General features: G+C 32.4%; 1 protein-coding gene and 1 long non-coding RNA gene across 5 annotated transcripts in view; both read left to right on the top strand.

Moving 5' to 3' along the window:
* Window positions 1–27,681, top strand: part of bmper (BMP binding endothelial regulator) — a 107,067-nt gene that overhangs the window by 24,306 nt on the left and 55,080 nt on the right. Inside the window, 4 exon segments of the mRNA NM_001020487.2 lie at window positions 93–138; window positions 345–671; window positions 5,823–6,159; window positions 10,157–10,287. Of these exon segments, the coding sequence (NP_001018323.2) occupies window positions 93–138; window positions 345–671; window positions 5,823–6,159; window positions 10,157–10,287 (841 nt within the window).
* Window positions 10,342–16,813, top strand: LOC147840124 (uncharacterized). 4 transcript variants are annotated; one of them, XR_015945005.1, is made up of 4 exons: window positions 10,342–10,934; window positions 12,391–13,329; window positions 14,304–14,842; window positions 15,924–16,813. It is a non-coding gene; the product is annotated as an uncharacterized LOC147840124 (long non-coding RNA). The 4 variants fall into 4 exon arrangements; XR_015511053.2 differs by lacking the exon at window positions 10,342–10,934 and adding an exon at window positions 10,946–11,369 and having other exon boundaries at window positions 12,682–13,329; XR_015945004.1 differs by lacking the exon at window positions 10,342–10,934 and adding an exon at window positions 10,946–11,369 and having other exon boundaries at window positions 12,682–13,329; window positions 15,633–16,516.

A 27,681-nucleotide genomic window follows, 5' to 3' on the forward strand; every position in this document is an offset into this window, starting at 1 on the left:
CCTAAATGGGTTTGTTCCAGATATTACAGTCAACCTGTCTGACTATTTTTGTCTCCATATGTAATTCTGTCTCACAATTTATTGCTTTTCAGAATAAGATACTGAATCGCACTGGCTGCTGTCCTGTTTGCACTGACAGTAAGTTGACTTCTTTACACGACACTCTTATTGGAATCTTAAAAACGAACTTTGAAGAATCAAAATCAAATTAATTACTTAAAATCTTAATTCAATAATTTTACAGTCAAATCTGCCACATGCTAAACAATGTAGTTTTAACCCTTTAACTGCCCCACCAACAATTTTTTTAACCGATATTCTCTCTCTTACTCTCTTCCTAACAGAGCCAGGCGTGTGTACCGTATTTGGAGACCCTCACTATAACACTTTTGACGGCCGTACCTTCAACTTCCAGGGCACGTGTAAATATGTGCTCACCAAGGACTGTTCCCCAGCGGCCAGCTTCACAGTGCTTGTGAAGAACGATGCCCGACGCACACGTTCCTTCTCATGGACCAAATCAGTGGAGCTGCACACGTCCGGCCTGAGCATCAGCCTCCACCAACACCTGACCGTCCGGCAGAACGGCACACGCATCGCTCTTCCCTTCCACAGCACCGGCGTCCACATCGACCTGGATGGATACCTGCTCAAACTCACCACCATCGCAGGTAATGGCCTGAAACACTCAGTTCTACTTACTCTTCATTCAAAATATCGTTTAGTGGTGGATTGGAAATGTACATTTAAGTGTATCCTCACAATGCAAATGCTGCTGAAAATGCAACGTTTTGATGAATATGTAAATGTCTGCTACATGTTTCCTCCTAAAAAGACAGAGATTAGACAACAGCAGTTAAAGGTATAGTTCCCCCACAACTGCAAATGTACAAAATTTTTACTCACCCTCAGGCGATTCCAAACCTTTTTGTGTTTATTTTTTGTTAAACACAAAAGAAGATATTTTGAAGAAAGCTGAAAACCTGTAACCATTGACGTCCATAGGAGGAAAAAGCAACGTATTGATGAATATGTAAATGTCTGCTACAATATTCTCCCTATCAAACAAAATAAACAGGAAAAAAAGACAACAGCAGTTAAAGGTGACCTATTAGTCCCCTTTTTACAAGATGTAAAATAAGAAACTGATATCCCTAGAGAGTGTGTGTGAAATTTCAGCTCAAAATACCAAACAAATAATGTTTTATAACTCTTTTAAACTGCTTCTGTGTCATTTTGGTAACTGCCGCTTTAAATTCAAATGAGATTGTGCTCTTTTCAAAAAAGGGCGGAGCTACAAATGTGTGTCAGCATAGTGACAGATTCAAAAACAAGACTAATAAATTATGCTAATGAGGGAAAGATCACTAATGGGTGGGGCTTTTCCTCTCTGATGACACGTACAAAGGGAGAATGTCAATCAAACTGTTTCTGCAGACTGTTTTTATCAAGCGTGATTATAAAAAATACAATGAATACATTTTTACTCTTAGAAGCTGGTTATTTCCACAGACTGCTGCCACACAACTTCTTATAAATCTCTTATAAAAGGGACTTTTGCATAATAGGTCCCCTTTAAAGAAATAGTTTAACCACAAATAATAATTACTCACTTTATACTCACCCTCAGGTGGTTCCAAACCTTTAAGTTTCTTTGTTAAATGCAAAAATAGACATTTTTAAGAAACCTGAAACCATTGACAGCATTTCCAACATTCTCCAAAATATCTTTTTGAAGATATCTAGTATAGGGTTGGGTACCGAAACTCTTTGGAACCGGTATGCACCGGATCAAATCAGCATATGAATTTCGGTGCTGCAACAAGAACGTAAAGCAGGACGTGCACCGGAAGCGCCGCTTGATGACGCGCAGTGCCATGCACTTTAGAATTTGCAAGTCAGCAGCTGTCCATGGTGCCCAGCCAAGACTGCTCATATTTCTGCCATGCCACAGAGCGCCATCTGAATACTTTCATTTTAAATAACATGCGAATGTGCACGTCTGGTGTGTGATAAACTCTGACGTGTTAAGCTCTGACGGCTCTGAGCTGTGTGACACGCTTAAGAAGCATAAAGGGGTGCATTAAAGGCAGAAATAAGTGCGCGTTGTGTCACACCATTTCTAAATGTTTAAGTCTAAACAGCTTTGAGGGATACGGATGTCAGCGATGTCAGGCATTTGTTATTGTAGCTTATTTAAGGCAAAGCGCGCAGTACGGCGCATGCGGCGAGCGACACACTTCAAGACAACACGACAACATGCAAGATCGCGTTCATCTAATTTGCTTAAACTAAGCATTCTACAGTGCGGCTATATTTTACAAGCACGGATTCTGACACACCAACATGCAGCATATGCTTTACAAAAGTTGCGCGTAAGGGAGAAACACGTCAAACTTATGAAATGTGAGGGCTCATGGAGTCAACTTACAGGTGAGGAATGGACTGTCTTTAACAGCTTGTGACATTATCAGGCACATTATCTGAGTATGTTTACATGAACACTAATACTCTGATTTTAATATGATTATGACAATATTCTGATCAAGAGTCTACCGTAAACAGTGATTTTTGATTATCTAAAGGACCACAGACACAAACTGCAGAGGAAACATTTATAGGCTGGTGACGCAATGACGTTGATGGATCTATGTGCTTTAACATGTAACTGGGAATCATGAATGTAACATTCAAAAAAAACTCATGTAAACACCTGAATCATATTATTGTCTTATTCAGATTAAGGCAAATCATTAGATCACTGATGTCTATGTAAAGTAGTCACAAGCCCCAAACCCAGAAAAAAAGGTCTTCCCTGATTTTGATGATAGCCTTTCCACAAGTTAGTAGTAAGCTAATGTAATGTTAATAGCAGAATGTAAATCTTGCATTTATGCTTATAACAAATGCTTATATGCTTAATAAACAAATGATCAAAAGAAATACATTAATGCAAAAAAAAAAAAAAAAAATATATATATATATATATATATATATATATATATATATATATATATTCATAACACAGTAATATTTAATAAAAGTTTCATTTTGCAATGATAAAAAAATCAGGAGGGTGAAATATATTGCATATATTGTACTGTATTTGGCTATAAAAGTTTATAATATACTCAACTACCTTAACATATATAGGTGTAAGTAGGATTGACATTTTGAGTTGTAAGAATTTTTTTTCCAGTGTAAGATTGAACCAACCTAAGGTGTCTTTGCACAATGCTAACCCTTGGACTGGGTTGTGATTTCATCAACTCTCCCATGCTTCTACAACATTTATCAGCATGCAACCTTTGTGCCGGCAGCTCAAATCCATCATTCCAGTCTACAGATAGTACAGTATGGAGACAGTTTACTTTACATTTACCACACCTTTCCTTTTCAAAAGAGCTGTTATACCTGTTTAAAGTGATCATTCAATACATTTCACATTGTTTGAAAGCAGCTTCACATTAATAATCTGTGATACTTGCCACTGTCGCCTTTGTTTTGTTTTTTACGCCTTAAGAAATTAATCCGTAAAATAACAACAAGTACTTGCACCTCATTAGTCTTGTTTTATAACAATAATTTACCTGACCAACCTTTAAACTAAACAAAATGCCAATAAAAGTCTCTTTGTTAAACTGAATGTTTAAATTACAATAAAAAAAGTTGCCGGAGCAGATATCACGTTGCTATAATGCAATTTGACAGCATGCATACACCTGTGTATCCCAAACTCATACTTGTCAACACTGGGATGTGAAAATAAGGGATTTGCCCTCTATAATAAGGGATTCCCCCGACCCCCCTTTAAAAAATCCCCAAATTACTAAATATGCTCATTTGGAGCTGTTTAGTTGTAAATAAACAGTTAAATGGTCAGTAATATGTTTTATTATTATTTACAAAAGAAAAAATAAAAAGTAAACACTAGCAGCAAATAAATTAGCAAACAGTTCAGCTTATTAGAAATTAAAAGCTATCATAAAGAAATAGAATTAAGCAATCAATCCTCATTAGCACATTAATCTAATTAATTTTGGGTGTTTCATTTTTAATCTTTCAACTTTTGTTTTAATGGAATTTGATACCGCATGGCGAACGGAAAGAAAAACCTCTGCATTTCGTGACTCGGTTGTTCTTCAAGGTAATCAAAAATCGCTGCTTACATGGTAGACTCTTAATAAGAGTATTATCTTAATCATATTAAAAGCGGAGTATTGGTGTCCAAGTTAATGTACTCAGAAATGCCAGACGAAGTTGCAAGCTGTCAAAGACAGCGCATTCCTCTGCCTTTTAGCACGCACCCTTCAATGTTTCAGTAAGTTTGACCTGTTTCCCCCTTAAATTCACCTTTTGTAAAGCGTATGCGTATTTGTGTAATACAGCCATACTTAAGAACGCTTAGTTTAGGCAAATTTGATGAACGCAATCATGCGTGTTGAATCTGAAGGCAGTCGCTCCGCCTGCGCTGTCCTGCGTGCGTAAATTGTTTCTATGTTCTCAACTTACAGCAATACAACTTTACAATGAGTACAATTGTTTGTATTCAGTACTTTATTGTTATTATCATTTTCCATTTACCATATTTGCAATGCCTGCATTTTTTGCAGTCCATTTAGGCCGTACTCACACTAGGTACAGTTGCCTCGAACCGGGCCAGAGCACGCTTGTCCCCCCTCCCGTCTCCCCCGACGGCCCGAGCTCACACCACAAACGGGCTTCGGCACGCTTATGTCATCGCTGCTGTTCAGTGAGAAGCGCTCTCTCACTCAGCAGCACGGTGGACATTTCTCTAGTTATATCGTTTCAGTCGTTTGATATGCAGTGACATGCTGTCAAATATTTTGCAAAACAGTCCTTAGGGATGCGGGGACACGCAGTCAGATATTTCGCCGAACAGATCCGCCACTTTTGCCGCTTATAAACAATTATAAAGCTCTCGTGCTGCAGGAATGAGGAGGTCTGCTGAAGCCGCGCAGCTGTCGTGCAGTGAGAGGTTAGCGTCTTTAATCAACTACAGCAGTTTGTGTTCACTGAACAGTAAGAATGATTAATAAATCCATATGAAACAGCCCCTTAAAAGTCACGTCTCGCTTTCAGTTTCGGGCTTTGGCACGGTACGCTTGTGTGTGAGTGCAAAACGCGCCAAGTGAACCGCGCTCAGTGAACCGCGCTCAGTGAACCGCGCTCAGGCCCACCTCTTCCAGCTGGGCCAGGGCCGGCCAAGTGAACCGTGCTTGAGCCCAATTCAGCGCACTCACACTTCTCAAACGATCCGAGAAACAGGCCTGGGCACGGTACGGATGGCATAGTGTGAGTAGGCCCTTAGAATGCAACTTAGAAAACATTTTTTTCTTTATTGGTATTGATTGTTTTAAAATTCAAATGGCATCAACATGCCTGTGTTTTAATTTCTGTAATAAATATGGCTGTCAAGCCGGGATCTTGATGGTTTATTGTGGGTATGCTGTTTACATGAAGAAATCTGTGTTACAAGTTAAACAAAAATTCTAATAAACAATTATATTTTAAATTCAAATAGTTTTTGTCTTGCGTTTACATTAATTTTACATTTGAATTGCCAAAATTAAAAGTTTTAGTATTTTAAATGTGATTAATCACGATAAATAAAAAAGTTGTGATTAATTAGTTAATTACTTTAATCAGTTAAAATCAGTAAATCATACATTTGATTTAAAGCATGTCTTGCACAAACTAACATTACTGAAAAAGTTGACCCGTCCCAATCCTCAATGTGTAATTCGAACACTGTATACAAGAAAGTTGAATTGACTTATATGTTGTGTGTGTGTGTTCAGGACTGGAGATCACGTGGGATGGGGACAGTCTGGTGGAGGTGGTCGCAGCGCCTCATCTGAAGGGGCAGCTGTGTGGTCTTTGTGGAAACTACAACGGTCAGCGGCGAGACGACTCTCTTGGAGGAGACGGACAGTTTAAGTTTGACGTGGATGAACTTGCTGAATCGTGGCGTGTGGAGGACAACGAGCTGTGCGAAGTACAGAACCGCCGGCCCACATCCTTTCTCTGTGCCGGAACAGTCAAGGTGAAGCTCCGCGCTCACAGAACCTGCCAGAAGCTCAAGTCCTGGGAGTTTCAGAAGTGCCACTCTGCTGTCGACTTTACCTCCTTTTACAAGTGAGTTCACTAAACCTATGCAGTTCTGAACAATTTTTTAAGCCATCTGAAATTTGAGACAGAACTAATGCATAATATAAGCAGTCATGTAAAGGCCGGGACACACCAAGCCTGAAGTATGCTGTTGGGTTTGTTCGGCTCATAGGTCAGGCTAGATGGTTAGGTGTGTGTGCGACAAATTGCCTCTCATAGGGTTAATTCGGATCACATTCAACATGTCAGATCATCAGCTGAAGAGAGTGCTCTAATTGGTTATTCAGCAGCCAATCAGAGCGCTAGCGAGACGTAGTGAAGTGCCAAACTAAGTAAACAATTCAAGTCAAGAAGTAACACAAAGGGGCCAGCTGTAATTTCGATATGTTTCTAAAATATTAGCAAATGAAAAAGATTATTAGATTATCAGAGATATTTGCTTAATCAAATCTTTATGTGGTGACTGACAATTATTTTGATAATGGTATTAAACACTACGTTTTGTGCGCACGAACCAGAAGTTTCCATTTAGGGAACGAGAAAACAGATTACTGCCCTCACGGAGTTGAAAGACGCGGCTCTCATTTCAGTCAGCTTTTGTTTGTTTACTTTTGTTTGGCTTTTTGCTCCAGGGGGGGCCCGCGTGATTAGGGGGCCCTGGGTCGTCACGATTTTCAATAATTGTAAATCCGGCAACTGCAATAATCAAACTCTTGGGAACAACTGTGGTTGGAACCAAAGTTCACAGGTCTGTGTTCTCTGAACACCTCTAAAGGTGCCGTCTAACCGCGTCATACCTTATACCTTAAATTAGACTTGATTTCAACTATCCTCGATGCTCACAACGGAGAGGACGCGCCGTGCTTTTTCTCGCCGCCAGTTCTTCTGGGCACTTTGACGCTCTCGCCGCTTTCGGTTTGTGATCGCTCCTTAGTTTGTGAAGGCTTCCCCGCCTTGTCGCTCCACCCTGCCTCCCTTCCCCGCTCATCAATTTGTGGTCGCTTCCCCGTGTTGACCCCCCCCCCCACCTCCTTCATCAGGGGGCTCCGTCAGTGATCCCTGCAGGGGGGCCTCCGCATTTTGCGCTACGCCACTGGTATGGCTGATAAATAGGGGACAGCCATGGAAGCCACGGCCCCAAAATGAAAAGTCATAAGCATATCAGAGTTGTTCTGCATTTACTGAATCGTTTGGTTTTGGTAACCTACAGAGAGCGACTTGCATCTATCTGCTGCAAAAAATATCTAAAACGCTCATAACAAAACGCGATGTCTGCAGTTGTTTTTGAAGGAGACAAGCAGACATTATCACTGTGTTTGCACAGGGTCAGTCACACTTGTCGGTTGTCGCCAATGTAACACACACACACAAATGAACGTTATGAGAACTAAAGTTTGTTGTACAGTTGGTGGATTACTCCTGTTATTTGGTACGATTGCATTTATATCAGTTCGTTATTTCACACGAACCGTACCTCTTTCAGGCGGACTCGGGTACAGTTCATGGATGAGCACCCGAGTTCAGATGACATGGTTAAGACTAGCGAAACATATCTAACTCTGACGTCAAACAAACCCTGATTACGGACCAAAAGTGCTAGTGTGAAAGCACCTTAAAAAAAGCTTTTAATCCTAAACTTGTAATGCCAAAATGCTAACCTAAAGTTCTTTTGTGTAGAAAGCCATCGGACTGGAGCCAGTAGGTGGAATTTACATGTGTAGTCGTGGAATAAAATACAGTAATGCTGCGGTGAGAAATTCTGTTGTACAGCACTGCGAAAAGGGGCGGGATTAATCAAGATGATTAGACAGTAACAAAACTGAGTGATTGGTCCATATTTTAAATTCCTATGCAGCGAGGTCATGTTTTAATATTCAATTGGTCTCACGTAGTCACAGCAATTTTGCAGGTCAGAGTTCACCAAGCATTTGCATGCGTATGAATGGAAATCTATGAAGTGAAAAGTCCAGTGTGACAGTGGCTTAATTCTTAATTTTTAAAGCTAAAATGCATTGAAACTTGTTTCCGATACTCGTTTTTTTTTCTTTTTTTTACATTTTGTGAGCTTTTATTTTATAATTCTGAATTTATATCTCTCGTAATAGTGACATTATTTATTATATATATTTTTTATTTCAACTTTACGTCATCAATGAAAGCCTAGTGGACAGTGCTTGTGTGACTGTGCTTTGGGCATCCGAGATCTGCAGCCCCCACAACCTCAACCATCAAAATACAGCCAAAAATCATCAAAAAATAAATCTTGCTTCTTTTTTTCTGTAACACTTTACTTTGATGGTCCATTTGAGTATTAGTAGACTGTCTGATTAATATCTGCTGATACTGCTCCTTCAACAGACATTTAACTGACTATAAGAAACTTAACTATAAGTACATGTCAACATACACTAACCCCAACCTAACAGTCTACTTATAATCTAATGAGAATTAGTTGGCATGTAGATGCAATTTAACTTAAATTGGTCACACTTTACAATAAGGTTCATTAGTTACTGTTAATTAATGCATTTACTAACATGAACAAACAATGAACAATACATCTACTACTGTATTTGTTCATGTTAGTAAACGTTAGTTAATGAAAATACAGTAGTTCATTGTTAGTTCATGTTAACTCATGGTGCATTAACTAATGTTAATAAGCATGGACTTGGATGTTAATAATACATTAGTAAATGTTTAATTATAATTAATAAATGCTGTACATGTGTTGTTCATGATTAGTTCATGTCAGTAAATGCATTAACTAATGAACCTTATTGTAAAGTGTTACCCTTAAATTCAGCAAATTGACCATCAAAAATAAAGTGTGACACTTTTTTACTCAACCTAATTGCAAGTTTATAGGCTTTCACAATTCCGACTATAGCTGAGGAAATTCAGGGTCTCTCCAGCAATCCTGAAAACTTTCTATTCAGGGACCGTAGAAAGTGTTCTGACTCAAGGTATCTCAGTGTGGTATGGAAACAGCTCAAACCAAGACCGCAAAGCACTTCAAAGAGTTGTGCGTTTAGCTGAGCGCATCTCAGGGTCTGCTTTCCCCTCCTTGCAGGACATCTATATTAAACGCTGTAAGAATAGAGCTGTTAAAATCTGTAAGGACTTAAACCATCCTGACAATTATCTATTCACTTTGCTTCCATCTAGAAAACGATTTCGTAGCTTGATGGCAAAAACTGAGAGACTTAGGAGGAGTTTCTTTCCCCAGGCCATCAGGCTACTAAATTCTAACCCGGTGTTACACATTACGTGATTTTTTTGTATGTATCATTGTAGTAGTCATATTCATAAGTACATCATATTGCTGCTATTCTTATTACTTTGTATAATTTTTTTTGCACATCTTTTTTTTGCACGCTTTTTCTTTTTCTTCTTTTTTCCTTAATATTTAATTTTTTTGTTTATCTATACTTGCACTATCTCTGGAGCGGACCTGACCTACATTTCACTGCTGATCATACTTTGTATAACTATGTATGTGACAAATAAAACTTGACTTGACTTGACTTGACTATATTTCTTGCACTTTTTCCCATAACTAGAAGATCGCTTATAATTGAAATGCTAAATTTGGACATTTAAAACTTGGAATTGCAAATTTGTAAGTCAAAGAGAAGTTTAAACTTGCAATCATATGACAAAAAAAAACTTTAACTTTAAGATGTTAACTAGAAATGGCAAGAAAAAGTATTAAATGGGTTAATTTGTTAGACAAAAGTCATAATTAAATGTTTTATTCTTTGACAAAGCTTTCATAAAAATGCCGAACTAAACATTTGTAAAGTAGAGAATTCTAAAGACAAGGATGCTGTATAAGTAGATCAATCGAAAAGTTGTCATGCATGCATTGTTTGTTTTTTGAGGTAAAAATCAAATGCTCTGAACATGTTAAATATTTTGGCAAATACTTCAACACAAATTATGAAGAAATCACTACACAAGAGTACTACACTGCTTAAAGTTCTTCTGCTTCTTGACTGTATCTCTGTGCTCCTCTCTTTAGGTCGTGTGTAACAGACATGTGTGAGTGTCCAGTGCATAAGAACTGTTTCTGTGAGTCCTTCATAGCGTACAGTCGAGCCTGTGAGAGAGAAGGGATTCATGTGCACTGGAGACCAGAGCTCAACTGCATGAGTAAGTCACTCTCATGTTTATATATATATATATATATATATTTTTTTTTTTTTTGGTTAGAATATTAAAGAGTTACATCTGAGTGAGATCTACAACCAATTCCTAAAAACAGCTTATATTACGGACATTTTTTTGTTGGTATTTCTTTATGTTGAATAATTTTTTTGTATAATAACTCATCAAACACAAAAACTTTTATTCAAGGTATCCAATTAGAATCAACTTTTGCTCAGTAATACAACTATTATATGTAGTTGAATCAGAATTTGTAGTAGACCTGTATATTTTAAGATTTTTTCCAACACATTTCTTTGTCATGATGACAGTAAATATTATTTTACTAGATATTTTTCAAGATACTAGTATTCAGTTTAAAATGCAATGTAAAGACTTAATTAGACAGGGTAGGGTCATTAGGCAACTCATGGTATACCAATGGTTTGTTCTGTAAGCAATTGAAAAAACATAGCTTAAAAAGGCTAATGATATTGACCTTAAGATAGATTTTTTTTAAATTGTTGATCCTGGATCATCATCATTTAAATACAGTGTAAATTCACTATTGTTAATCCTGGACCATCATCATCGTTTAAATACAGTGTAAATTCACTATTGTTGATCCTGGATCATCATTATTTAAATACAGAGTAAATTCACTATTGTTGATCCTGGATCATCATCATTTAAATACAGAGTAAATTCACTATTGTTGATCCTGGAACATCATCATTATTTAAATACAATGTAAATTCACTATTGTTGATCCTGGATCATCATCATTATTTAAATACAATGTAAATTCACTATTGTTGATCCTGGATCAACATTATTTAAATACAGAGTAAATTCACTATTGTTGATCCTGGACCATCATCATTTAATTACAGTGTAAATTCACTATTGTTGATCCTGGACCATCATCATTATTTAAATACAGAGTAAATTCACTATTGTTGATCCTGGATCATCATTATTTAAACACAGAGTAAATTCACTATTGTTGATCTTGGATCATCATTATTTAAATACAGAGTAAATTCACTATTGTTGATCCTGGACCATCATCATTATTTAAATACAGAGTAAATTCACTATTGTTGATCCTGGATCGTCCTTATTTAAATACAGAGTAAATTCACTATTGTTGATCCTGGATCATCATCATTATTTAAATACCGAGTAAATTCACTATTGTTGATCCTGGATCGTCCTTATTTAAATACAGTGTAAATTCACTATTGTTGATCCTGGATCATCATCATTATTTAAATACAATGTAAATTCACTATTGTTGATCCTGGACCATCATTATTTAAATACAGAGTAAATTCACTATTGTTGATCCTGGATCATCATCATTGTACTTAAATACAATGTAAATTCACTATTGTTGATCCTGGATCAACATTATTTAAATACAGAGTAAATTCACTATTGTTGATCCTGGATCATCATCATTATTTAAATGCAATGTAAATTCACTATTGTTGATCCTGGACCAACATTATTTAAATACAGTGTAAATTCACTATTGTTGATCCTGGATCATCATCATTATTTAAATGCAATGTAAATTCACTATTGTTGATCCTGGATCATCATTATTTAAATACAGTGTAAATTCACTATTGTTGATCCTGGATCATCATCATCATTTAATTACAGTGTAAATTCACTATTGTTGATCCTGGACCATCATCATCATTTAAATACAGAGTAAATTCACTATTGTTGATCCTGGATCATCATCATTATTTAAATACAATATAAATTCACTATTGTTGATCCTGGTTCATCATCATTATTTAAATACAGTGTAAATTCACTATTGTTGATCCTGGATCATCATTATTTAAATACAGTGTAAATTCACTATTGTTGATCCTGGATCATCATTATTTAAATACAGAGTAAATTCACTATTGTTGATCCTGGATCATCATCATTATTTAAATACAGTGTAAATTCACTATTGTTGTTCCTGGATCATCATTATTTAAATACAGTGTAAATTCACTATTGTTGATCCTGGATCATCATTATTTAAATACAGTGTAAATTCACTATTGTTGATCTTGGATCGTCATCATTATTTAAATACAGTGTAAATTCACTATTGTTGATCCTGGATCATCATCATTTAAATACAGAGTAAATTCACTATTGTTGATCCTGGATCATCATCATTTAAATACAGAGTAAATTCACTATTGTTGATCCTGGATCATCATCATTATTTAAATACAATGTAAATTCACTGTTGTTGATCCTGGACCATCATCATTATTTAAATACAGTGTAAATTCACTATTGTTGATCCTGGATCATCATCATTATTTAAATACAGTGTAAATTCACTATTGTTGATCCTGGATCGTCCTTATTTAAATACAGAGTAAATTCACTATTGTTGATCCTGGATCATCATCATTATTTAAATACAGAGTAAATTCACTATTGTTGATCCTGGACCATCATCATTATTTAAATACAATGTAAATTCACTGTTGTTGATCCTGGACCATCATCATCATTTAAATACAGAGTAAATTCACTATTGTTGATCCTGGATCATCATCATTATTTAAATACAGAGTAAATTCACTATTGTTGATCCTGGATCATCATCATTATTTAAATGCAATGTAAATTCACTATTGTTGATCCTGGATCATCATCATTATTTAAATACAGAGTAAATTCACTATTGTTGATCCTGGACCATCATCATTATTTAAATACAGTGTAAATTCACTATTGTTGATCCTGGATCGTCCTTATTTAAATACAGTGTAAATTAACTATTGTTGATCCTGGATCATCATCATTATTTAAATACAATGTAAATTCACTATTGTTGATCCTGGATCATCATCATTATTTAAATACAGAGTAAATTCACTATTGTTGATCCTGGACCATCATCATTATTTAAATACAATGTAAATTCACTGTTGTTGATCCTGGACCATCATCATCATTTAAATACAGAGTAAATTCACTATTGTTGATCCTGGATCATCATCATTATTTAAATACAGAGTAAATTCACTATTGTTGATCCTGGATCATCATCATTATTTAAATACAGTGTAAATTCACTATTGTTGATCCTGGCTCATCATCATCATTTTATTACAGTGTAAATTCACTATTGTTGATCCTGGATCATCATTATTTAAATACAGAGTAAATTCACTATTGTTGATCCTGCATCGTCCTTATTTAAATACAATGTAAATTCACTATAGTTGATCCTGGACCATCATCATTTAATTACAGTGTAAATTCACTATTGTTGATCCTGGATCATCATTATTTAAATGCAATGTAAATTCACTATTGTTGATCCTGGATCATCATCATTATTTAAATACAATGTAAATTCACTATTGTTGATCCTGGATCATCATCATTATTTAAATACAGTGTAAATTCACTATTGTTGATCCTGGATCATCATCATTATTTAAATACAGAGTAAATTCACTATTGTTGATCCTGGATCATCATCATTATTTAAATACAATGTAAATTCACTATTGTTGATCCTGGATCATCATCATTATTTAAATACAGTGTAAATTCACTATTGTTGATCCTGGATCATCATCATTGTATTTAAATACAATGTAAATTCACTATTGTTGATACTGGATCAACATTATTTAAATACAGTATAAATTCACTATTGTTGATCCTGGACCATCATCATCATTTAAATACAGAGTAAATTCACTATTGTTGATCCTGGATCATCATTATTTAAATACAGAGTAAATTCACTATTGTTGATCCTGGATCATCATCATTATTTAAATACAGAGTAAATTCACTATTGTTGATCCTGGACCATCATCATTATTTAAATACAGAGTAAATTCACTATTGTTGATCCTGGACCATCATCATTTAATTACAGTGTAAATTCACTATTGTTGATCCTGGATCATCATTATTTAAATATAATGTAAATTCACTATTGTTGATCCTGGATCAACATTATTTAAATACAGAGTAAATTCACTATTGTTGATCCTGGATCAACATTATTTAAATACAGAGTAAATTCACTATTGTTGATCCTGGATCATCATCATTATTTAAATACAATGTAAATTCACTATTGTTGATCCTGGATCATCATCATTATTTAAATACAATGTAAATTCACTATTGTTGATCCTGGATCAACATTATTTAAATACAGAGTAAATTCACTATTGTTGATCCTGGACCATCATCATTTAATTACAGTGTAAATTCACTATTGTTGATCCTGGACCATCATCATTATTTAAATACAGAGTAAATTCACTATTGTTGATCCTGGACCATCATCATTATTTAAATACAGTGTAAATTCAATATTGTTGATCCTGGACCATCATCATTTAATTACAGTGTAAATTCACTATTGTTGATCCTGGATCATCATCATTATTTAAATACAGAGTAAATTCACTATTGTTGATCCTGGATCATCATCATTATTTAAATACAGAGTAAATTCACTATTGTTGATCCTGGAACATCATCATTATTTAAATACAGTGTAAATTCACTATTGTTGATCCTGGCTCATCATCATCATTTTATTACAGTGTAAATTCACTATTGTTGATCCTGGCTCATCATCATCATTTTATTACAGTGTAAATTCACTATTGTTGATCCTGGATCATCATTATTTAAATACAGAGTAAATTCACTATTGTTGATCCTGCATCGTCCTTATTTAAATACAATGTAAATTCACTATAGTTGATCCTGGACCATCATCATTTAATTACAGTGTAAATTCACTATTGTTGATCCTGGATCATCATCATTATTTAAATACAGAGTAAATTCACTATTGTTGATCCTGGATCATCATCATTATTTAAATACAGTGTAAATTCACTATTGTTGATCCTGGATCATCATCATTATTTAAATGCAATGTAAATTCACTATTGTTGATCCTGGACTATCATCATCATTTAAATACAGAGTAAATTCACTATTGTTAATCCTGGATCATCATCATTATTTAAATACAATGTAAATTCACTATTGTTGATCCTGGACCATCATCATCATTTAAATACAGAGTAAATTCACTATTGTTGATCCTGGATCATCATCATTTTTTAAATACAATGTAAATTCAGTATTGTTGATCCTGGATCATCATCATTATTTAAATACAGAGTAAATTCATTTTTGTTGATCCTGGACCATCATCATCATTTAAATACAGAGTAAATTTACTATTGTTGATCCTGGATCATCATCATTATTTAAATACAATGTAAATTCACTATTGTTGATCCTGGACAGTCATCATCATTTAAATACAGAGTAAATTCACTATTGTTGATCCTGGATCATCATCATTTTTTAAATACAATGTAAATTCAGTATTGTTGATCCTGGATCATCATCATTATTTAAATACAGAGTAAATTCATTTTTGTTGATCCTGGACCATCATCATCATTTAAATACAGAGTAAATTTACTATTGTTGATCCTGGATCATCATTAATTAAATACAGTGTAAATTCACTATTGTTGATCCTGGATCATCATTATTTAAATACAGAGTAAATTCACTATTGTTGATCCTGGATCATCATTATTTAAATACAGTGTAAATTCACTATTGTTGATCCTGGATCATCATTATTTAAATACAGAGTAAATTCACTATTGTTGATCCTGGATCATCATCATCATTTAAATACAGTGTAAATTCACTATTGTTGATCCTGGATCATCATCATTATTTAAATACAGAGTAAATTCACTATTGTTGATCCTGGATCATCATTATTTAAATACAGAGTAAATTCACTATTGTTGATCCTGGATCATCATCATTATTTAAATACAGAGTAAATTCACTATTGTTGATCCTGGATCATCATCATTATTTAAATACAGTGTAAATTCACTATTGTTGATCCTGGATCATCATCATTATTTAAATACAATGTAAATTCACTATTGTTGATCCTGGATCATCAACATTATTTAAATACAGTGTAAATTCACTATTGTTGATCCTGGACCATCATCATCATTTAAATACAGAGTAAATTCACTATTGTTGATCCTGGACCATCATCATCATTTAAATACAGAGTAAATTCACTATTGTTGATCCTGGATCATCATTATTATTTAAATACAGAGTAAATTCACTATTGTTGACCCTGGACCATCATCATTATTTAAATACAGTGTAAATTCACTATTGTTGATCCTGGATCGTCCTTATTTAAATACAGTGTAAATTCACTATTGTTGATGCTGGATCATCATCATTATTTAAATACAATGTAAATTCACTATTGTTGATCCTGGACCATCATCATTATTTAAATACAATGTAAATTCACTGTTGTTGATCCTGGACCATCATCATCATTTAAATACAGAGTAAATTCACTATTGTTGATCCTGGATCATCATCATTATTTAAATACAGAGTAAATTCACTATTGTTGATCCTGGAACATCATCATTATTTAAATACAGTGTAAATTCACTATTGTTGATCCTGGATCATCATTATTTAAATACAGAGTAAATTCACTATTGTTGATCCTGCATCGTCCTTATTTAAATACAATGTAAATTCACTATAGTTGATCCTGGACCATCATCATTTAATTACAGTGTAAATTCACTATTGTTGATCCTGGATCATCATCATTATTTAAATACAGAGTAAATTCACTATTGTTGATCCTGGATCATCATCATTATTTAAATACAGTGTAAATTCACTATTGTTGATCCTGGATCATCATCATTATTTAAATGCAATGTAAATTCACTATTGTTGATCCTGGACTATCATCATCATTTAAATACAGAGTAAATTCACTATTGTTGATCCTGGATCATCATCATTATTTAAATACAATGTAAATTCACTATTGTTGATCCTGGACCATCATCATCATTTAAATACAGAGTAAATTCACTATTGTTGATCCTGGATCATCATCATTTTTTAAATACAATGTAAATTCAGTATTGTTGATCCTGGATCATCATCATTATTTAAATACAGAGTAAATTCACTATTGTTGATCCTGGATCATCATTATTTAAATACAGAGTAAATTCACTATTGTTGATCCTGGACCATCATCATCATTTAAATACAGAGTAAATTCACTATTGTTGATCCTGGATCATCATCATTATTTAAATACAGAGTAAATTCACTATTGTTGATCCTGGATCATCATCATCATTTAAATACAGTGTAAATTCACTATTGTTGATCCTGGATCATCATTAATTAAATACAGTGTAAATTCACTATTGTTGATCCTGGATCATCATTATTTAAATACAGTGTAAATTCACTATTGTTGATCCTGGATCATCATTATTTAAATACAGAGTAAATTCACTATTGTTGATCCTGGATCATCATCATCATTTAAATACAGTGTAAATTCACTATTGTTGATCCTGGATCATCATCATTATTTAAATACAGAGTAAATTCACTATTGTTGATCCTGGATCATCATTATTTAAATACAGAGTAAATTCACTATTGTTGATCCTGGATCATCATTATTTAAATACAGTGTAAATTCACTATTGTTGATCCTGGATCATCATTATTTAAATACAGAGTAAATTCACTATTGTTGATCCTGGATCATCATCATCATTTAAATACAGTGTAAATTCACTATTGTTGATCCTGGATCATCATTATTTAAATACAGAGTAAATTCACTATTGTTGATCCTGGATCATCATCATTATTTAAATACAGAGTAAATTCACTATTGTTGATCCTGGACCATCATCATCATTTAAATACAGAGTAAATTCACTATTGTTGATCCTGGATCAACATTATTTAAATACAGAGTAAATTCACTATTGTTGATCCTGGACCATCATCATTTAATTACAGTGTAAATTCACTATTGTTGATCCTGGATCATCATCATTTTTTAAATACAATGTAAATTCACTATTGTTGATCCTGGATCATCATCATTATTTAAATACAATGTAAATTCACTATTGTTGATCCTGGATCATCAACATTATTTAAATACAGTGTAAATTCACTATTGTTGATCCTGGACCATCATCATCATTTAAATACAGAGTAAATTCACTATTGTTGATCCTGGATCATCATTTTTTAAATACAGAGTAAATTCACTATTGTTGATCCTGGATCATCATTATTATTTAAATACAGAGTAAATTCACTATTGTTGATCCTGGACCATCATCATTATTTAAATACAGTGTAAATTCACTATTGTTGATCCTGGATCGTCCTTATTTAAATACAGTGTAAATTAACTATTGTTGATCCTGGATCATCATCATTATTTAAATACAATGTAAATTCACTGTTGTTGATCCTGGACCATCATCATCATTTAAATACAGAGTAAATTCACTATTGTTGATCCTGGATCATCATCATTATTTAAATACAGAGTAAATTCACTATTGTTGATCCTGGATCATCATCATTATTTAAATACAGAGTAAATTCACTATTGTTGATCCTGGACCATCATCATTATTTAAATACAATGTAAATTCACTGTTGTTGATCCTGGACCATCATCATCATTTAAATACAGAGTAAATTCACTATTGTTGATCCTGGATCATCATCATTATTTAAATACAGAGTAAATTCACTATTGTTGATCCTGCATCGTCCTTATTTAAATACAATGTAAATTCACTATAGTTGATCCTGGACCATCATCATATAATTACAGTGTAAATTCACTATTGTTGATCCTGGATCATCATCATTATTTAAATACAGAGTAAATTCACTATTGTTGATCCTGGATCATCATCATTATTTAAATACAGAGTAAATTCACTATTGTTGATCTTGGATCGTCATCATTATTTAAATACAGAGTAAATTCACTATTGTTGATCCTGGATCATCATCATTATTTAAATACAGAGTAAATTCACTATTGTTGATCTTGGATCGTCCTTATTTAAATACAGAGGAAATTCACTATTGTTGATCCTGGACCATCATCATTATTTAAATACAGAGTAAATTCACTATTGTTGATCCTGGACCATCATCATTATTTAAATACAGAGTAAATTCACTATTGTTGATCCTGGACCATCATCATTTAATTACAGTGTAAATTCACTATTGTTGATCCTGGATCATCATTATTTAAATGCAATGTAAATTCACTATTGTTGATCCTGGATCATCATCATTATTTAAATACAATGTAAATTCACTATTGTTGATCCTGGATCATCATCATTATTTAAATACAGTGTAAATTCACTATTGTTGATCCTGGATCATCATCATTATTTAAATACAGAGTAAATTCACTATTGTTGATCCTGGATCATCATCATTATTTAAATACAATGTAAATTCACTATTGTTGATCCTGGATCATCATCATTATTTAAATACAGTGTAAATTCACTATTGTTGATCCTGGATCATCATCATTATTTAAATACAATGTAAATTCACTATTGTTGATCCTGGATCATCATCATTGTATTTAAATACAATGTAAATTCACTATTGTTGATACTGGATCAACATTATTTAAATACAGTATAAATTCACTATTGTTGATCCTGGACCATCATCATCATTTAAATACAGAGTAAATTCACTATTGTTGATCCTGGATCATCATTATTTAAATACAGAGTAAATTCACTATTGTTGATCCTGGATCATCATCATTATTTAAATACAGAGTAAATTCACTATTGTTGATCCTGGATCGTCCTTATTTAAATACAGTGTAAATTCACTATTGTTGATCCTGGATCATCATCATTATTTAAATGCAATGTAAATTCACTATTGTTGATCCTGGACCATCATCATCATTTAAATACAGAGTAAATTCACTATTGTTGATCCTGGACCATCATCATTATTTAAATACAGAGTAAATTCACTATTGTTGATCCTGGACCATCATCATTATTTAAATACAGAGTAAATTCACTATTGTTGATCCTGGACCATCATCATTTAATTACAGTGTAAATTCACTATTGTTGATCCTGGATCATCATTATTTAAATATAATGTAAATTCACTATTGTTGATCCTGGATCAACATTATTTAAATACAGAGTAAATTCACTATTGTTGATCCTGGATCGTCCTTATTTAAATACAGTGTAAATTCACTATTGTTGATCCTGGATCATCATCATTATTTAAATACAATGTAAATTCACTATTGTTGATCCTGGATCATCATCATTATTTAAATACAGTGTAAATTCACTATTGTTGATCCTGGATCAACATTATTTAAATACAGTGTAAATTCACTATTGTTGATCCTGGATCATCATCATTATTTAAATACAGAGTAAATTCACTATTGTTGATCCTGGATCGTCCTTATTTAAATACAGTGTAAATTCACTATTGTTGATCCTGGATCATCATCATTATTTAAATACAGAGTAAATTCACTATTGTTGATCCTGGATCATCATTATTTAAATACAGAGTAAATTCACTATTGTTGATCCTGGATCGTCCTTATTTAAATACAGTGTAAATTCACTATTGTTGATCCTGGACCATCATCATCATTTAAATACAGAGTAAATTCACTATTGTTGATCCTGGATCATCATTATTTAAATACAGAGTAAATTCACTATTGTTGATCCTGGATCATCATCATTATTTAAATACAGAGTAAATTCACTATTGTTGATCCTGGACCATCATCATTATTTAAATACAGAGTAAATTCACTATTGTTGATCCTGGACCATCATCATTTAATTACAGTGTAAATTCACTATTGTTGATCCTGGATCATCATTATTTAAATATAATGTAAATTCACTATTGTTGATCCTGGATCAACATTATTTAAATACAGAGTAAATTCACTATTGTTGATCCTGGATCAACATTATTTAAATACAGAGTAAATTCACTATTGTTGATCCTGGATCATCATCATTATTTAAATACAATGTAAATTCACTATTGTTGATCCTGGATCATCATCATTATTTAAATACAATGTAAATTCACTATTGTTGATCCTGGATCAACATTATTTAAATACAGAGTAAATTCACTATTGTTGATCCTGGACCATCATCATTTAATTACAGTGTAAATTCACTATTGTTGATCCTGGACCATCATCATTATTTAAATACAGAGTAAATTCACTATTGTTGATCCTGGACCATCATCATTATTTAAATACAGTGTAAATTCAATATTGTTGATCCTGGACCATCATCATTTAAACACAGAGTAAATTCACTATTGTTGATCCTGGATCATCATTATTTAAATACAGAGTAAATTCACTATTGTTGATCCTGGACCATCATCATTATTTAAATACAGAGTAAATTCACTATTGTTGATCCTTTACCATCATCATTATTTAAATACAGAGTAAATTCACTATTGTTGATCCTGGATCGTCCTTATTTAAATACAGTGTAAATTCACTATTGTTGATCCTGGACCATCATTATTTAAATACAGTGTAAATTCACTATTGTTGATCCTGGATCATCATTATTTAAATACAGTGTAAATTCACTATTGTTGATCCTGGACCATCATCATCATTTAAATACAGACTAAATTCACTATTGTTGATCCTGGATCATCATCATTGTACTTAAATACAATGTAAATTCACTATTGTTGATCCTGGATCAACATTATTTAAATACAGAGTAAATTCACTATTGTTGATCCTGGATCATCATCATTATTTAAATGCAATGTAAATTCACTATTGTTGATCCTGGATCAACATTATTTAAATACAGAGTAAATTCGCTATTGTTGATCCTGGATCATCATCATTGTACTTAAATACAATGTAAATTCACTATTGTTGATCCTGGATCAACATTATTTAAATACAGTGTAAATTCACTATTGTTGATCCTGGATCATCATCATTATTTAAATGCAATGTAAATTCACTATTGTTGATCCTGGATCATCATTATTTAAATACAGTGTAAATTCACTATTGTTGATCCTGGACCATCATCATCATTTAATTACAGTGTAAATTCACTATTGTTGATCCTGGACCATCATCATCATTTAAATACAGAGTAAATTCACTATTGTTGATCCTGGATCATCATCATTATTTAAATACAATGTAAATTCACTATTGTTGATCCTGGTTCATCATCATTATTTAAATACAGTGTAAATTCACTATTGTTGATCCTGGATCATCATTATTTAAATACAGTGTAAATTCACTATTGTTGATCCTGGATCATCATTATTTAAACACAGAGTAAATTCACTATTGTTGATCCTGGATCATCATCATTATTTAAATACAGTGTAAATTCACTATTGTTGATCCTGGATCATCATTATTTAAATACAGTGTAAATTCACTATTGTTGATCCTGGATCATCATTATTTAAATACAGTGTAAATTCACTATTGTTGATCTTGGATCGTCATCATTATTTAAATACAGTGTAAATTCACTATTGTTGATCCTGGATCATCATCATTTAAATACAGAGTAAATTCACTATTGTTGGTCCTGGACCATCATCATTTAAATACAGAGTAAATTCACTATTGTTGATCCTGGATCATCATCATTATTTAAATACAATGTAAATTCACTGTTGTTGATCCTGGACCATCATCATTATTTAAATACAGTGTAAATTCACTATTGTTGATCCTGGATCATCATCATTATTTAAATACAGTGTAAATTCACTATTGTTGATCCTGGATCGTCCTTATTTAAATACAGAGTAAATTCACTATTGTTGATCCTGGATCATCATCATTATTTAAATACAGAGTAAATTCACTATTGTTGATCCTGGATCATCATTATTTAAATACAGAGTAAATTCACTGTTGTTGATCCTGGACCATCATCATTATTTAAATACAGTGTAAATTCACTATTGTTGATCCTGGATCGTCATTATTTAAATGCAATGTAAATACACTATTGTTGATCCTGGATCATCATAATTTAAATACAGAGTAAATTCACTATTGTTGATCCTGGATCATCATTATTTAAATGCAATGTAAATTCACTATTGTTGATCCTGGATCATCATTATTTAAATACAGTGTAAATTCACTATTGTTGATCCTGGATCATCATTATTTAAATACAGAGTAAATTCACTATTGTTGATCCTGGATCATCATCATTATTTAAATACAGAGTAAATTCACTATTGTTGATCCTGGATCATCATTATTTAAATACAGAGTAAATTCACTATTGTTGATCCTGGATCATCATCATTATTTAAATACAGAGTAAATTCACTATTGTTGATCCTGGATCATCATTATTTAAATACAGAGTAAATTCACTATTGTTGATCCTGGATCATCATTATTTAAATACAGAGTAAATTCACTATTGTTGATCCTGGATCATCATCATTATTTAAATACAATGTAAATTCACTATTGTTGATCCTGGATCGTCCTTATTTAAATACAGAGTAAATTCACTGTTGTTGATCCTGGACCATCATCATTATTTAAATACAGAAAAAATTCACTATTGTTGATCCTGGATCGTCCTTATTTAAATACAGTGTAAATTCACTATTGTTGATCCTGGATCATCATCATTATTTAAATACAGAGTAAATTCACTATTGTTGATCCTGGATCATCATTATTTAAATACAGAGTAAATTCACTATTGTTGATCCTGGACCATCATCATTATTTAAATGCAATGTAAATTCACTATTGTTGATCCTGGATCATCATCATCATTTAATAACAGTGTAAATTCACTATTGTTGATCCTGGATCATCATCATTATTTAAATACAGAGTAAATTCACTATTGTTGATCCTGGATCATCATCATTATTTAAATACTGAGTAAATTCACTATTGTTGATCCTGGATCATCATCATTATTTAAATACAGAGTAAATTCACTATTGTTGATCCTGGATCATCATTATTTAAATACAGAGTAAATTCACTGTTGTTGATCCTGGACCATCATCATTATTTAAATACAGTGTAAATTCACTATTGTTGATCCTGGATCGTCATTATTTAAATGCAATGTAAATACACTATTGTTGATCCTGGATCATCATAATTTAAATACAGAGTAAATTCACTATTGTTGATCCTGGATCATCATTATTTAAATGCAATGTAAATTCACTATTGTTGATCCTGGATCATCATTATTTAAATACAGTGTAAATTCACTATTGTTGATCCTGGATCATCATTATTTAAATACAGAGTAAATTCACTATTGTTGATCCTGGATCATCATCATTATTTAAATACAGAGTAAATTCACTATTGTTGATCCTGGATCATCATTATTTAAATACAGAGTAAATTCACTATTGTTGATCCTGGATCATCATCATCATTTAAATACAGAGTAAATTCACTATTGTTGATCCTGGATCATCATCATTATTTAAATACAGAGTAAATTCACTATTGTTGATCCTTTACCATCATCATTATTTAAATACAGAGTAAATTCACTATTGTTGATCCTGGATCGTCCTTATTTAAATACAGTGTAAATTCACTATTGTTGATCCTGGACCATCATCATCATTTAAATACAGTGTAAATTCACTATTGTTGATCCTGGACCATCATCATCATTTAAATACAGAGTAAATTCACTATTGTTGATCCTGGACCATCATCATTATTTAAATACAGAGTAAATTCACTATTGTTGATCCTGGACCATCATCATTATTTAAATACAGAGTAAATTCACTATTGTTGATCCTGGACCATCATCATTTAATTACAGTGTAAATTCACTATTGTTGATCCTGGATCATCATTATTTAAATATAATGTAAATTCACTATTGTTGATCCTGGATCAACATTATTTAAATACAGAGTAAATTCACTATTGTTGATCCTGGATCGTCCTTATTTAAATACAGTGTAAATTCACTATTGTTGATCCTGGATCATCATCATTATTTAAATACAGAGTAAATTCACTATTGTTGATCCTGGACCATCATCATTTAATTACAGTGTAAATTCACTATTGTTGATCCTGGATCATCATCATTATTTAAATACAAAGTAAATTCACTATTGTTGATCCTGGACCATCATCATTATTTAAATACAGAGTAAATTCACTATTGTTGATCCTGGATCATCATTATTTAAATGCAATGTAAATTCACTATTGTTGATCCTGGATCATCATCATTATTTAAATACAGTGTAAATTCACTATTGTTGATCCTGGATCATCATCATTATTTAAATACAATGTAAATTCACTATTGTTGATCCTGGATCATCATCATTATTTAAATACAGTGTAAATTCACTATTGTTGATCCTGGATCACATTATTTAAATACAGTGTAAATTCACTATTGTTGATCCTGGACCATCATCATCATTTAAATACAGAGTAAATTCACTATTGTTGATCCTGGATCATCATTATTTAAATACAGAGTAAATTCACTATTGTTGATCCTGGATCAACATTATTTAAATACAGAGTAAATTCACTATTGTTGATCCTGGACCATCATCATTTAATTACAGTGTAAATTCACTATTGTTGATCCTGGATCATCATCATTATTTAAATACAATGTAAATTCACTATTGTTGATCCTGGATCATCATCATTATTTAAATACAGTGTAAATTCACTATTGTTGATCCTGGATCAACATTATTTAAATACAGTGTAAATTCACTATTGTTGATCCTGGATCATCATCATTATTTAAATACAGAGTAAATTCACTATTGTTGATCCTGGATCGTCCTTATTTAAATACAGTGTAAATTCACTATTGTTGATCCTGGACCATCATCATCATTTAAATACAGAGTAAATTCACTATTGTTGATCCTGGATCATCATTATTTAAATACAGAGTAAATTCACTATTGTTGATCCTGGATCATCATCATTATTTAAATACAGAGTAAATTCACTATTGTTGATCCTGGACCATCATCATTATTTAAATACAGAGTAAATTCACTATTGTTGATCCTGGACCATCATCATTTAATTACAGTGTAAATTCACTATTGTTGATCCTGGATCATCATTATTTAAATATAATGTAAATTCACTATTGTTGATCCTGGATCAACATTATTTAAATACAGAGTAAATTCACTATTGTTGATCCTGGATCAACATTATTTAAATACAGAGTAAATTCACTATTGTTGATCCTGGATCATCATCATTATTTAAATACAATGTAAATTCACTATTGTTGATCCTGGATCATCATCATTATTTAAATACAATGTAAATTCACTATTGTTGATCCTGGATCAACATTATTTAAATACAGAGTAAATTCACTATTGTTGATCCTGGACCATCATCATTTAATTACAGTGTAAATTCACTATTGTTGATCCTGGACCATCATCATTATTTAAATACAGTGTAAATTCAATATTGTTGATCCTGGACCATCATCATTATTTAAATACAGTGTAAATTCACTATTGTTGATCCTGGATCATCATTATTTAAATACAGAGTAAATTCACTATTGTTGATCCTGGATCATCATCATTATTTAAATACAGAGTAAATTCACTATTGTTGATCCTGGATCATCATCATCATTTAAATACAGTGTAAATTCACTATTGTTGATCCTGGATCATCATTAATTAAATACAGTGTAAATTCACTATTGTTGATCCTGGATCATCATTATTTAAATACAGAGTAAATTCACTATTGTTGATCCTGGATCATCATTATTTAAATACAGAGTAAATTCACTATTGTTGATCCTGGATCATCATCATTATTTAAATACAATGTAAATTCACTATTGTTGATCCTGGATCATCATCATTATTTAAATACAATGTAAATTCACTATTGTTGATCCTGGATCAACATTATTTAAATACAGAGTAAATTCACTATTGTTGATCCTGGACCATCATCATTTAATTACGGTGTAAATTCACTATTGTTGATCCTGGACCATCATCATTATTTAAATACAGAGTAAATTCACTATTGTTGATCCTGGACCATCATCATTATTTAAATACAGTGTAAATTCAATATTGTTGATCCTGGACCATCATCATTTAAACACAGAGTAAATTCACTATTGTTGATCCTGGATCATCATTATTTAAATACAGAGTAAATTCACTATTGTTGATCCTGGATCATCATCATTATTTAAATACAGAGTAAATTCACTATTGTTGATCCTTTACCATCATCATTATTTAAATACAGAGTAAATTCACTATTGTTGATCCTGGATCGTCCTTATTTAAATACAGTGTAAATTCACTATTGTT

This window comes from Danio rerio, chromosome 16 (genome assembly GCF_052040795.2).
Source record: "Danio rerio strain M-AB ecotype USA chromosome 16, GRCz13ab, whole genome shotgun sequence".
Lineage (NCBI taxonomy): Eukaryota > Metazoa > Chordata > Actinopteri > Cypriniformes > Danionidae > Danio > Danio rerio.